Source organism: Aquila chrysaetos, chromosome 10 (assembly GCF_900496995.4).
Source record: "Aquila chrysaetos chrysaetos chromosome 10, bAquChr1.4, whole genome shotgun sequence".
NCBI classification, from domain to species: domain Eukaryota; kingdom Metazoa; phylum Chordata; class Aves; order Accipitriformes; family Accipitridae; genus Aquila; species Aquila chrysaetos.
The window spans coordinates 42,481,951-42,495,038 of NC_044013.1; the positions used below are offsets into that span (position 1 = coordinate 42,481,951).

At 40.6% G+C, this 13,088-nt stretch overlaps 1 protein-coding gene across 1 annotated transcript; it reads left to right on the forward strand.

Annotated features, from left to right (window-relative positions):
* The first annotated feature begins 715 nt into the window (after positions 1–715).
* On the forward strand, positions 716–10,360 carry WSB1 (WD repeat and SOCS box containing 1). The gene is made up of 9 exons (XM_030028112.2): positions 716–882; positions 2,158–2,326; positions 3,141–3,409; positions 4,250–4,381; positions 4,804–4,904; positions 7,094–7,266; positions 7,658–7,771; positions 8,582–8,689; positions 9,232–10,360. The coding sequence occupies exons 1-9, from the start codon at positions 843–845 to the stop codon at positions 9,389–9,391; spliced, it is 1,266 nt and encodes a 421-aa protein (XP_029883972.1). The 5' UTR covers positions 716–842; the 3' UTR covers positions 9,392–10,360.
* Positions 10,361–13,088: the final 2,728 nt, after the last annotated feature.

The window sequence follows — 13,088 nt, forward strand, 5'->3', positions numbered from 1 at the left end:
ACCATGGTTCTTCTCTGTACTCTGAACCCCCATGTTTTGAGGGAGCCCGGTCACTACAGATTTAGTCCCCTAGTATAGTTAAAATGTGACACATCTTTTGGCGTAGATGGGATTGGAAGACATTGGTAAAATGACCTGTGACTGTAGACCCTGCCAGGATGGCACCGCAGCCCAGGTCTTGCTACCGCGTTGCCGTGTCCCATTTTCCCCCAGACACAAAAGGAATGGGGTGTATTTTAAGCAAGTCCCGGAGGCTATTCTACAGCAACGGCTGAGTTCCTATCGGACCGCGTGTTTTGACCGCTCCTAGGAACACAACGCTGGACTTTGCAGGATGGACGGAGCCAAGCTCCGTAGGGCAGGGAGAGAGAGCCAAAGCGATGCGGGAAGCTGGGAGGTGCCCGGCCAGCATGGGTGGAAACGACGAGGCACCGGGGCCACGCTGCCGGGCGTCGGTAACCAGAGGGCTGCCAGGGCCGTGAGGAGGCGTCGGGCTGCCAAACGGGATCCCGAGACCAAGGAACAGAAATCGGATTAGGGGTGAAAGCGCGGAAGGGCAGGCTAGGAGGAAGGGCAGGGTGAGAAGACCGGCTCCCTTTGCCAGCCGCCCCCGCCTCGCCCGGAGGCCCCGTCAGCCCGCGGGAGGAGCGAGGGAGGGCGGCGTCCCCCGGCCGCCCACCCCCGGGCAGCGGGGCGAGGCGAGGCCAGGCCGCCGCCTCCCCGCCCCGCGCTACACCCCGCGCCGCCGCCGCCATTTTGTCCCAGTCCCTGCGTCCCCGGCGAGCGGCGGTCGTTCTCGCTCCGTTGCAGGTCCCGAGCCGGTCCGAAGGGCGGCCCCGTAGATGGCCAGCTTTCCCCTGAGTGTTAACGAGAAGCTCATCGGTGAGGGGCGGCCGCTGCGGGGCGCGGGTGGGGTTAACGCCGTCCGCGACCGGGGCTGGTTCCGCGCTCGGCCTTTCGGGGTGGCGGAGGTGGCTGCGGGAGACACCGGCGGTGCGGGCGGGGGGGCGGCTGGGGCCGGGGCCGGGCGCACCGCTGAGCAGGAGGCGAGTGCCTTCCCCTCGGCCGCTCTCTTTCCGATTTCCTTTTACGCAGCAGCTTTCACCGGGGGGCGAAAACCGCTTCGGTCCCGCTGGGTTTTTATAGATCGGGATGGCTGTCGGTTACACAGCCCGTTTTAAAGTAACCGAAATGCACTATTCAAAGAGGCATCCTTCGGCTGAAGCTGCTTGCTTCCATTAATGGGCAAAGTCTTGTTAAACAGCATCGAGGTGACATCGTTCCTTTCACAGCCCTTTCTTCCCAGATGGAAGAAAGGAAGCGGGTGCTGCCCGGCTGAGAGCGCAGGGCCGGCGGCAGGGCCCGCCTGCGGGGGTCGCCGGGGCCCCGGCCCGGCCCGGCGGGCTGCGGCGGTAGCGGCAGGGCCCGCTCACCACCCTCGCCTGACACCGGGGCCGCTGCCCCGGACAGAATTAGTCCTGTCACATCCGCGTTCTAACAGTCGGGGCGGTGGACGGCGTCGGCAAGGTCTCTCTGCAGCTCTGGACCTGCACCGCAGCCTGGGCTGCAGAAAGGAAGCGGGGTACACGCGGTTACATTGTAAAGCGGGGGAAAAGTCAACTAATCTGGTGGCACAGTGCTAACTTGTTTCCTATGGTTGTTGGCTAACGTTTTTTCTGAAGGAAGGGAAGATATTACAGTGTGCAAGTGTACTCACATTTTTTTCTTTACAGGTAAAACAAACAAACAAAATCATTACTGGGCATCTTACTTGCTAAACGGTGAAGTATTAGGTCAAGTTGGAGCATAGTTCTACTGCTGTCTCTAGAGCTATAGTTACAATAACTGAAGTAATAGCTGGTTTCGGTAAATTTTTCACTTGAATTCCGATTCTGGTATCAAGATGTTATGTTACTTACGTGACGACCAGGGCATTTTAACACTAAGCTGTTTCTCTTTAGTGACTCAAATCTCTTTCGCAGCTGAGGCTTAGTCTTTTCACTGGTTATACAGTGACAATAAGACCCCTTCCCCAATTACTTTAAATGTCATGAAATAAAACCAAAACAATTAACGTATTGCCTGGTTCCCTTCTAACCTTTTAAAATATGCTGGCTTTTTTTAAAAAATGGAATTTCCTCTTTGTTTTCTTTTTAGCACGATCACGCACTGTAGGAGAACTCTTAGCCCCAACTTCTCCTTTTGACAAGAAGTGTGGGCGTGAAAACTGGACTGTTGCATTTGCTCCCGATGGATCATACTTTGCTTGGTCACAAGGGCATCGCATAGTGAAGCTCGTCCCCTGGTCTCAGTGCCTTAATAACTTGTAAGACAAACCATATGGCTTTTAATTCATCTGAAAAACTTAAGAATTTCAAAATAGGAGATAGCTTTTAATAGATTAAAACACATCTATTGGGGTTTTTAGGCTTTGACGTCTTTGGGAAAAACTAATTCTTTAAAGTAACAGCTGCTGTTTTATCTCTTCCTCTGTGGTCAGCAAGAGAAACAACTGTACTGCAACCTCACAAAGGCTATGGAGGAGTAATGTATTAATTGACTCAGATGCTCTAAAATAAGAGGAAGTTAGAATGAAAAGGAAATTTAAAGACTCGGGCAGATCTGGACTTTTAAATTTCCTATCAGAAAGCTATTTCGGTTTACCTTTTAGGAATTTACTCATTCTTATTAGAGTGCAAGTTAAGTTCCAGAAGACACATTTTATTTTCACTTGCAGGTTGCATTTTAATGAAGTTAGTAACCAGCAGTTGCATTTTTGTAGCTGGTTACATTTCCTCTCCTAGCAAATCCCGCCTCCCTTTTTTTTTTTTTTTCTCTTTCTGGTGGTGGGTTAATTGGTTTTCAGTATCTCTTCCCAGTATTTAAAACATGTAAGTGAATTACAGGGAACTTCTTGCTCATTTAGCAGAAAGCCTTAGAAATTTTTGTAACTAATTTTTCTGTAAGTGCTTTAAAAATGTTGGTTTTCACAGTGGGCTAAGTTAATATGTTGCTCTCCACAGAGGTCAAAATGTGTACAAAAGTATTAGTATTATATTGTGTTCTATACAATATAGTGGTTCTATTTATTTTTCAAGACCCTTTATGCTATTTTTTTGTCTTTTTTGTTTGTTTTGCAGCTTGTTGCATGGCACAAAGAATGTTGCAAATTCTATCAGTACAAGACTTCCGAGGCAGAATAGTGACAGCGGTCAGAAAAATAAGCCTTGTGAACATATAATAGACTGTGGTGATATCGTCTGGAGTCTTGCTTTTGGGTCTTCAGTGCCTGAGAAGCAAAGCCGCTGTGTCAATATAGAATGGCACCGTTTCAAATTTGGGCAAGACCAGCTTCTACTTGCAACAGGCTTGAACAATGGGCGCATCAAGATATGGGATGTATATACAGGTAGAGTATGTGAGAGGAAGTTGGCACTTCATTGTCACTTTACACAGTAGTAACATCATTAATACGCAGAATGAATTGCTTACAGAATTTTAATTGGGAACTGAACCTTGAATACAAATTAAGTAATCTAAAACAGGCATGAACTCCTGCAGCCAGAAATATTAAAATACTGCTAGATGAAGGAACAGGCTCAGGTCATGCTTTGAGATGTAAGTGATGGAGGATGAAGCCTTGTTGCTGCGAAATGGTTAAGCATGTGATTGACTTTGTGTATATTGGTTGTTTACTCTAAAATCTTCTGCTGGATTGTAGTTTTAATATACTTTCAAACAAAGGAAACTTTCAAAACATGAAGTTGCTCTCTGTTCTTGAGTATGGGGAAGAATTATGTTGATGAGGACCTCTTTTTTTTAGAAGTAAGTAATTGTTCAAATGATAAGAGACAATCTGAAATTAGGGAATCTCAGTTTAGCTGATAGCACAGCTGCTAGGTTGGGAGAGAACTTCTCAGCTTTAAAAAAATGAAACTAATGGCTATTGAGTAATTGTTGTTGTCTTGTAAATTTAAGCTTAGAACAGATGCCTATCAAAAGACAAGTCTTGCCTTATTTCTGAGGCATATGGTTTTAGTGTATGGATTTACTTGCTTTTCAGGAAATTGGCTCTCGATACAGAAGAGTCTAAAAGGATATACATGCTTCTTACTGTAGGGAGCGTTTCTACAAAGAAAATCTGGCTTTACATGCTGTAATTTTGTATTCTGTATTTGTATCCATAAAGCATTTGATCTGAATAAAAGTACAGTCCTTCATTTTAAATTGTGGTGTTTTCATGTAACAGGAAAACTCCTCCTTAACCTGATGGACCATACAGAAGTTGTTAGAGATTTAACCTTTGCCCCAGATGGCAGCCTGATTTTAGTGTCTGCGTCCAGAGACAAAACACTGAGAGTGTGGGACCTGAAAGATGATGGTATGCATTTTAAGTTCATCTGCTGTAATACATAGGAGAAGTATCCACATACTCTCCTCTTGTATTGCTATAAAATCAGTAAGGTCAGGATTTCTTAAAAAAATAATTTTGTTCTATTAGTCATTCACTCTGTATTCTCTCTTGAAATTCTTTATCTATACATATCCTAAAGGTATAAGCTGGTATTGGGTTAAGTTAAACAAGTGCATGAAGCGACCTTTTTGAATAGGCACGTAGGATTTAGAGGCTGCATGCCAGAATTTTTATTTCTGTGTAGAATGACTCTGCAAGATGTTTGGAAAAAATAGTATAAAACTTTGTAAAGGAAGAACTAATTTGGAAAAGCTTCTCAATTTGAATTTGTAACATTTAATCAATTCTTACAGGAATGTCGTCTTTTTTTTTTTTTTTTTTTTTTTTAGGAAATATGATGAAAGTGTTGAGAGGACATCAGAACTGGGTATACGGTTGTGCATTCTCTCCAGACTCTTCTATTCTCTGTTCTGTTGGAGCTAGTAAAGCAGTATGTGTCAGAGTTTCTTGTTCATTCAATCTACTGAATTGTGTGCATAATCATTTTAAATCTAAGTAACATTAAGCTTGTGCTCGGTGTCATGAACTTCTAATGTTTTATGATGATGTAAAAGTGCATGAAATTAAACTAGCAAATGGTGCATTGAGACACTGATTTATGAATTGAACTTGCACTGCTTTTAGTTGAAGAAACTGTAAGCATTCTTTGAGAAATAGTTCTACACATCTGCACGTGTTCATAGTACAAAACAAAAGAAGACTAAAGCTTCCAGTCTTAAAAGATACTTAGATTAATGCATAAAACTATTTTGTTATTGATTTTATCCTTTCTATTTCCTGCTCAATGAAAAGGACTTTTCAAAGTCTGAGCCAGTCATGGTATCTCCCGCTGAACAAAAATGTTTCTACATGTTTTCCAATACAAATGGCACTCGTGTCTAAAAGATCTAGAACGAAGAACAGCATACTGGTTTTGTTTTCATCCGTGTTCTAATGCCCTGCTAGAGAACTGAAAGCAGTGCAGGTAAAGCACATATGCCATAAGCTGCTTTTCTTGGCACTGAAGAATTAGGATAAAACAGAAAGGGGAATTCAGTCTAGTTACAGGGGCTTTGTAGGTAGTTTAATGAAGCCTAGTGATGCTGAGTAAAAAGCACAGTTCAATCATTGGATACCACTTTATATGGATGACTGTTCAAATGCATTTTATACTTTAAATTACCAGTGCAGATTTGATAGAGAATAGTTGAAGTCTGGGTTTTGTTTTTTCTTTAAATAGAGCAGATGAGGATGTATACATTGATATCTTTAGGCTGTGTGTTTTCCATAAGCTTCTTGCTTTCCCTGTCACAGGTGGTGGCAGCAATATTGGTGTGATTGAGGTTAAGCTGGCACCACTCACAGGAGCACAATGGTGTTAGCTGGGCAGAAAGAGTGGCATCTCTGGCTACCAGGCTGGGGGCGAACTTTACCGTAGGACGAAGTAACCTTGCATTCGACTGCAAGGTGTACTGTACGTACGCAGGTGCTGGTTGATGTCCACTTTCTGCTTTCTTTCTTTCTTTTTTTTTTTTTTTTTTTAATAATTTTCACAGTAGTGAAACACACTGACTCCTAAAACTTAGTTTCCAGTTTTATGGAATGTTGGGGTCTCCTCGGAGAAATTGGTCAACACGTTTATAACTGATTGTAAACTGGTTCACTTTTAGGAAGTATGTGAGGCGCTAAGGCTATGTTTGCTTTGGTCAAACATAAATTTATCCAAGATGCCAGTATTTAATCTGTGCAGTAAAACTGAGTCGGGAAAAATCAAGGACCCTAGTGAGCTTTTTTAGGGACATAACATCTTATGCTAAAGACTTACATTTTCTATAAAATTATGCTTCAGTACATAGATTGTTCCTATTAAATAATTCTGCACAGTCTTTATTTTGATTATATATAATGTACAACTGCACGTAAAATCCCAGAATACTATCATCTCTTATCAATTTTTATAATACAATATGCAATTAGCCGGGTAAATTGTAATATTAATGTTGTTTTTTACTGTTGACTTGATTTAAAATGCATAAATTCTTTCTAATAATGTGGTTAGACTTCCCTATTGTTTTGCCAAAGACATAACTTTTGGCTGTGAAAATTCTTTTTGCTTGCAGTATCTGTTTCTCTTCCTAGGCTGACGTTGGTGATCCAAGCCAATTGTAAACAAGTGATCTTAAACTCAAAGGGATGCCACTGGAGTAACAATATGTTAACCTTACATTTTCTGTCTGTATATTTCTTAAAATTTTGGTAGTTACTGAAAAGAGGGGACTGTAGAGTTTAACCCTATTTATTTCTGCATATTTTAATAAAATAGTTTTGTAATACATGAATTTCAGTAAGCTACATGGTTAAATTGTGTTGCCTTTATCTTATATTTTGGCTTATTTTGTTAATAACATTTAACAAACTTGAGTTAGAACTTGCATGTCTGCTTTAATTTTTTAAAAACTTGATTTTAATCTGAGTATGACACTGAGCATATTTCTTAATTGTAGTAATTCATAATGCCTGATTTTAATATAATCCTAAATAAGACTAGCAGCTATACTTAAAAAAAAAAAAAAAAAAAAAAAAGTAAATGCTTCATTGCATCTCTGAGCAGAGCTATAACATTAGCTTATTTAATTGCAGGTTTTTCTCTGGGATATGGATAAATACTCCATGATACGGAAACTTGAAGGACATCACAATGATGTTGTAGCTTGTGAGTTTTCTCCTGATGGAGCTTTACTGGCTACTGCATCTTACGATACTCGAGTCTATGTCTGGGATCCACATATTGGAGTTATTCTTATGGAATTTGGGTAAGTAAAGTAGTCAAATCTGGAAACTTTCTCCTAGAGTGAAGATGACTACTGAAATTAATGGGTTTGTGTATTTAACTCCTAATTAGACTTGGGAAAAATCTTAGCAGTGGCTGATGGAAATCCTGAAGTGGCAGAGCAGTGGAGATTATTCTTCTATCTGACAGAGAACTAAAGCACTGATATTGTAATGTGCACTAATTTAAGCATCTTCAGCAAAGCTGAAGTGTTCACTACTACAAAAGATACAGTAATTCAATCTCCACTCCTGATTTCATAGTTAAATATTCAATCCATTTTTAATTCCTCAGCTTTGCTAGTTATAGCTGAAGGAAACACTTCCATAGTTCTTAAACATTATGCCTTTAGCTACGTGTCTTTCTATCTCCAGGCATCTGTTTCCCCCTCCTACTCCAATATTTGCTGGAGGTGCAAATGACCGATGGGTCAGATCAGTATCTTTTAGTCACGATGGACTACATATTGCAAGCCTTGCTGATGATAAGTAAGTATGAGGAAAGGTTTGTTAGCCTCCTCTAATTCTTCCCATATGACATGAACTTTTAAATACTAAGTCAGCTTTTTTTTTTTTTTTTTTTTTTAACTGAGAAATGACTTCTAATGATCTTGGTAAAAGTAGATGAGTTGTCTGGTATATGTTAATGTTCATTCTGAGTGTAGAAATAATTAGTTGTGTACAGAGTAAGTGATCTGAAGAACTTAAGTGTGTAACAGCTGAAAACAGAAGAGGGGTTGTAAACGGTGTAAAATGTAAATGGAGTTAATAATGCAGGTAAGTCTTTTGTATAGTATTAGATTCCACAGTAAAAAGAAAAGTATTGTGATCTTGTATTCAACTTTTGCTAACACTGAAAATAATATTTTGAAGAACTGTATTTTAAGAATATGAAGAATGCTTTCTCAAGATGACAGCAAGGGTATTAAACTATCTACGGGAGGGTTTTTGTTTTTTAATTAAGACAAGCATTGTTGGGATTTCCTAGCACGTATGACACTTGAGAGAGATTGTCTAAATCTGTAGTTCAGGTTACTGCTTTCTGCAATTGAAGGCAATCTTTTATTTTAATTGGAAGAGTTAAAATGGTTGAAGAAGTACAGATCAAGGTATATATCAGGATTGAAGAAGTCATAGCATTTCAGGCCAAATCTGCAACACCTTGTATGCATATTAAAATCTTTATAAAAATTCCCTGAGCTCTGCTTCAGACTAGTTTCTTGTGCAGCATAAGAGAAAATACCAGTCAGAATTAAATGTCTACTCTGATAACTTACTACTTTATTCTTCCCTTTTCAGAATGGTAAGATTCTGGAGAATTGATGAAGAATACCCTGTACAAGTTGCACCTCTGAACAATGGGCTCTGCTGTACTTTTTCTACTGATGGCAGTGTTCTAGCTGCAGGGCAAGTATATACTTTTTTTTTTTTCTTCCTAAAATATTAAGGTAACACAAAAGGTTGAAAACAGTGGCTAAGTGTTCAAAAAATCTTCAGTTGTGACTTGCAACTTGATGCTTCTGACTTGGTTTTACTTCTGGTACTATTTGTTTAAACATGCCTGGAATAGCAGTAAAATCAAGAGGCTGATAAACTCATTTCTTATCTTTGAGAATAAATAAAAGACAGACCCACAAACATGCAGATTGGAAAAAGACCATTAGATAATCAAGGGCAGTTATTCTGTTTCAGGTGGTACCCTCAACAGCTGTTGGAAGATCTGCTCAGGCCTGTCACATAGATAATCAGCAAGTTCCTTATTGTGCTGCTATAGCTTAAAAGAATAACTGGCATCTAGTGTAAATGAGTCTGGAACAGCTAGAACTAAGCAACAGGAAGTCCAGAGCACGTTCCCCCTAACTAGCAATGTATGTGAGAATTTGTACAAAGTTGAAATCATTCAGGTGGGATAATTCTGGTGGGGTTTTTTGTTCTCTTTTTTTGTGCAGGACACAGGATGGCAGCGTGTACTTCTGGGCAACGCCAAGACAAGTTTCCAGTCTCCAACATCTGTGTCGCATGGCAATTCGAAGAGTGATGCCCACCAGCCAAGTCAAGAACTTGCCTATCCCATCAAAAGTGGTGGAGTTCCTTTGTTACCAGATTTGAATTAAAAAAAAAAAAAAAAAGGCAGGTGGCCCAGCTGCTGAAACTGGCTAAACACTTTAAAGAATCCTCAAACTTTACAGCCTTTAAGCTTAAAACTCTACAGGTTTTCAAGAGCTATTTAAAGTGATAACCTAAATACTATTTTGTCAAAATGCCTGACAGTAAATTTTTAATATTTATGGAAAACACAGTAAAAGTATTCCTTGTGTTCTCAATTTTCTAAAATATAACTGTGAAAACATGTACATATATAGACATAAGCTGCTACATGTTATCAATGTACCTTTAAAAATTGCTTTTATGATTTTTAATGTGTATCATGTATATATTGCTTTGGTAGAGCCATCAGATGCATCTGTGCTGTAAAGTGGAAGGATAGCTATTATTCTGGGACACTGAGTTAGAAAAAATATTGACTTAAGGAAGCTTAACTGCTCTGTATGTATGTATGTTGGTTGGCGTTCAGGAAACTGATCCACAGATAAGAATTCATGCTAGTTTATTTCATGAAGAGGTACAGCTTGGCTTTTTAGAGCAATGTGTGGTGAAGGGAAGTAGGTTAAGGTAAGGGTTGGAATATATCTAATGTAAACCCAGGAATGTTGCCTGTGCATCAGCTAAAGAAGGCCTTAAGTTCCATAGCAGCAAACCAGGTTAAATTCCAGTATTGGGCAATGTTAAAGAAATATTTCCTTACATTTCTAAAAATTGAACTACTGTATTATTGCCTGATACTTTGTCTGTCATGAGAGAAGTTTACAGACTCGGTTTATTATTCTTTAACCCTATAATATCTCTTCGGGGGTGATTATTGGTTAATGGCCAAAGATAAGCAAAATACTTGGTTTTGCCTTCTGTTATTTATCTGTACCTGCAGATATAAAGAATGTATGCATTGCATAAAATGCCTGATTATATATATATTTTTGTTGAATTTTTTTATTAAAAACTTGTATAAAAGTTTCCTGATATCACATCTGGTGACTGATTTATTCACACTACCTGCATGCAACAGTTCTGGTGGGAATCCAGTACTGCAGGACTGTAGTTTTACTTTTCAGGACCACAGTATGCTAATCTTGGTGAAACTTACTGTAGGGAACTACAGCAAGAATCTTCAAACCTTTTATATGGTGAAGGTCAAAAGCGCGTGTGATGTAAGTGTTCCCCTGCTCTTGCATGGTGCAGAGTGTAGGAAATGGAGTTTTGACTGCAACATACCCATGGTGGCCACAGGCTGTAAAACTGCATGCACTGAACATGGCTCTTTACTCCCTCGCTCTTCGAGGGTACTGTTTTGGTAAGCCCCTTCTTTATCATACCAAGTATTACATAATTCACATGATGTAACAGAAATTTTGCAACTGGCAATCAGGAGACTCAAATTCTTTTCCTCACAAGGCCAGTGGCTTGTTACAAATTAACTGTGCTATAGAATTGCCAACTACCCCAGTTCCTGGGTGGGTGACAGGTATGAGAGGGGCTGCAGATCCTCTCAGAGCACAGAAGCTTTTGCTTAGGGATGAGAAGTAACTCCTGTAACTGGGGGCCAATGCCCAGGGAAGCAGCCAGCACCTCCTGAGGGGCTGACTTCATCCTCATGATGATGGGTGGGAGCCAGAGCAACAGGAAGCCTCACATCTGGGCAGAAGCATAGTTCTCCCCTCCCTCACTCTGACAAATGGCAGAACAACTTCTGTGCTCCTCCCATCCCTGTAGTGCCTGCCTGGAAAGAGCAGACCCTTGCAGCAGCTCCAGCACTACTGGAGTGGTGAAGAACTCTGAGGAAGAGAGGTAAAACTGGGAAAGAGAGGACTCATGAGAACTGTTATTAATGAATTTACTGCCTATGGGCTACTGGCAAAAGCTCTCCAGAACTAGCAGACTCAAGTCATCCCATCAAACAAGCTGGCAAGGGTGCTATGCAGAGTAGGCATCCTTTTGATGATGCCCTGTTTGCACAAATCTGTTAAAGCAAATATGTTTGGTTTTTCTCTATTATATTGTTTATTTGGACAAGAGGACAAGGTCAATCTGGACAAGGCCAGATGCTGAATCATCACAGCCCAATCAAGTCCAGTACAGTTAAAATTGTCTAGTGACCATGACATATGGCTTTGCAACCTTTGGTAATTCACTTCCTTTGTATTTGCATGAACTTCCCACACGGCAAATCACAGACTGAAGTTGGTAGGGAAGGAAGACGTGCAACTCCCACTTATCTGTCAAAAACGGAAAGGAGCTTCCACCCAACCCTATTTGAAATAGTAACACATCTTTTTACTTTTTGTGTGGGCAATACTAAATGCCTTCCTGACTTCCTCTAGCTTAGCTACTATATAAAACAAGTCAGTATAATGAAATAAATTCTTTCATTCTCAGGCACGTTATTAGCATTTTAAGAGCCTAGATGGCCTTGGAATTGTAAAGGCACTTTTCTACTTCAACAGTCTGGTCTCACTGGCAGATGTATTTTTCTGATCATGGCCTTGTTTTCTTGGGTGAAGTACAAGGAGTCTATGACAAGGCAGAAAGAACTCTTACTCAGCACAGCCCAGCAGGCTTTAGCCTCAGAAGAGTATAAATATCCCTGCTGCTCTGTGTCTATATTGCTACACCACTGTCCAGTGGCAACACTTGCATGTCAGATTCAGTGGAAGAGAAGTAATGTGGTATTTCAGTCTATTTTCAGTGTAACTTACTTATTTTATTTGCACATATACAAAAGAAGAGAGAACCATCAACAACAAGCAAGCAACTTTGTCTTCTAGAAAGCTCAGCTCAGACACTCAGGCCTACTTTCCAAGAAGATTTCCCTGAACATTATTTCCAAACACCATAAATCAACTTTCCACTTTCCAAGGAGTACTACAGAACAAAGCCAATGGGACAGAACTTCTTCAAGAATTAAAACCCAGCTTGCAAGGAAATAGAAAGTATATGTGTCACCACGCTACTTCATGACTCACTCATTTGGCACAATATTTTTCATAAAAATACTGCACCTAATTGAAGCAAGTATTTCCCTCTTCTTGTTTGTTCTAAATATATGTATGATTAAGACAAGGCTTCTCATACATTGTCCAGTTGAAGGAAGAACTGGCAAGTTCTGTGCCCCCAGAACATCTCATCTCAACTTGAATGCAGATATGAGTGAAGAATAGCAACCAGGCATGAAGTTTTCTGCAAGGAAGCTTCCTAATTTATAAACATGTGCTCCCTCTAAATGCAGTCACTCAGATCACCTCAAGCACTGTGTGCTCCATTCTGCACTCTCGGCTCGGAAGTTTGTCCCAAGGCAGCAGTAGCCCTTCCCATCAGAGACACCAAACCAAAAAGCAAGCTGTGACCAATATCACTGTATCAGCAAAGATTGGGCAGACGGATGCAGACAACTGTGATTTTAAAGTATGTACTTAACAGCTCTGCCTGATGAAGGAAATAAATAATTATTCTACAACCTTGGAACAACAAGCAGAAAATTTGCTGGGGCCATTGAGTGTACAGTCAGGAGTGAAGGGAATAAAGTGCACCTGCAGAACATTGTTAAGATGGGTGGAAGTGGTTTGTAGACTTAAAGTATGCTTTGCTGTTCTTTACCATGCTGTAAACAGTCTGGCCTAGTTAAAAACAGCTCATAAAGAGAAAAACTGAACTAAGCAAAGCAGCACCTTTGTGCTGTCGGTGTGCTGCTTAG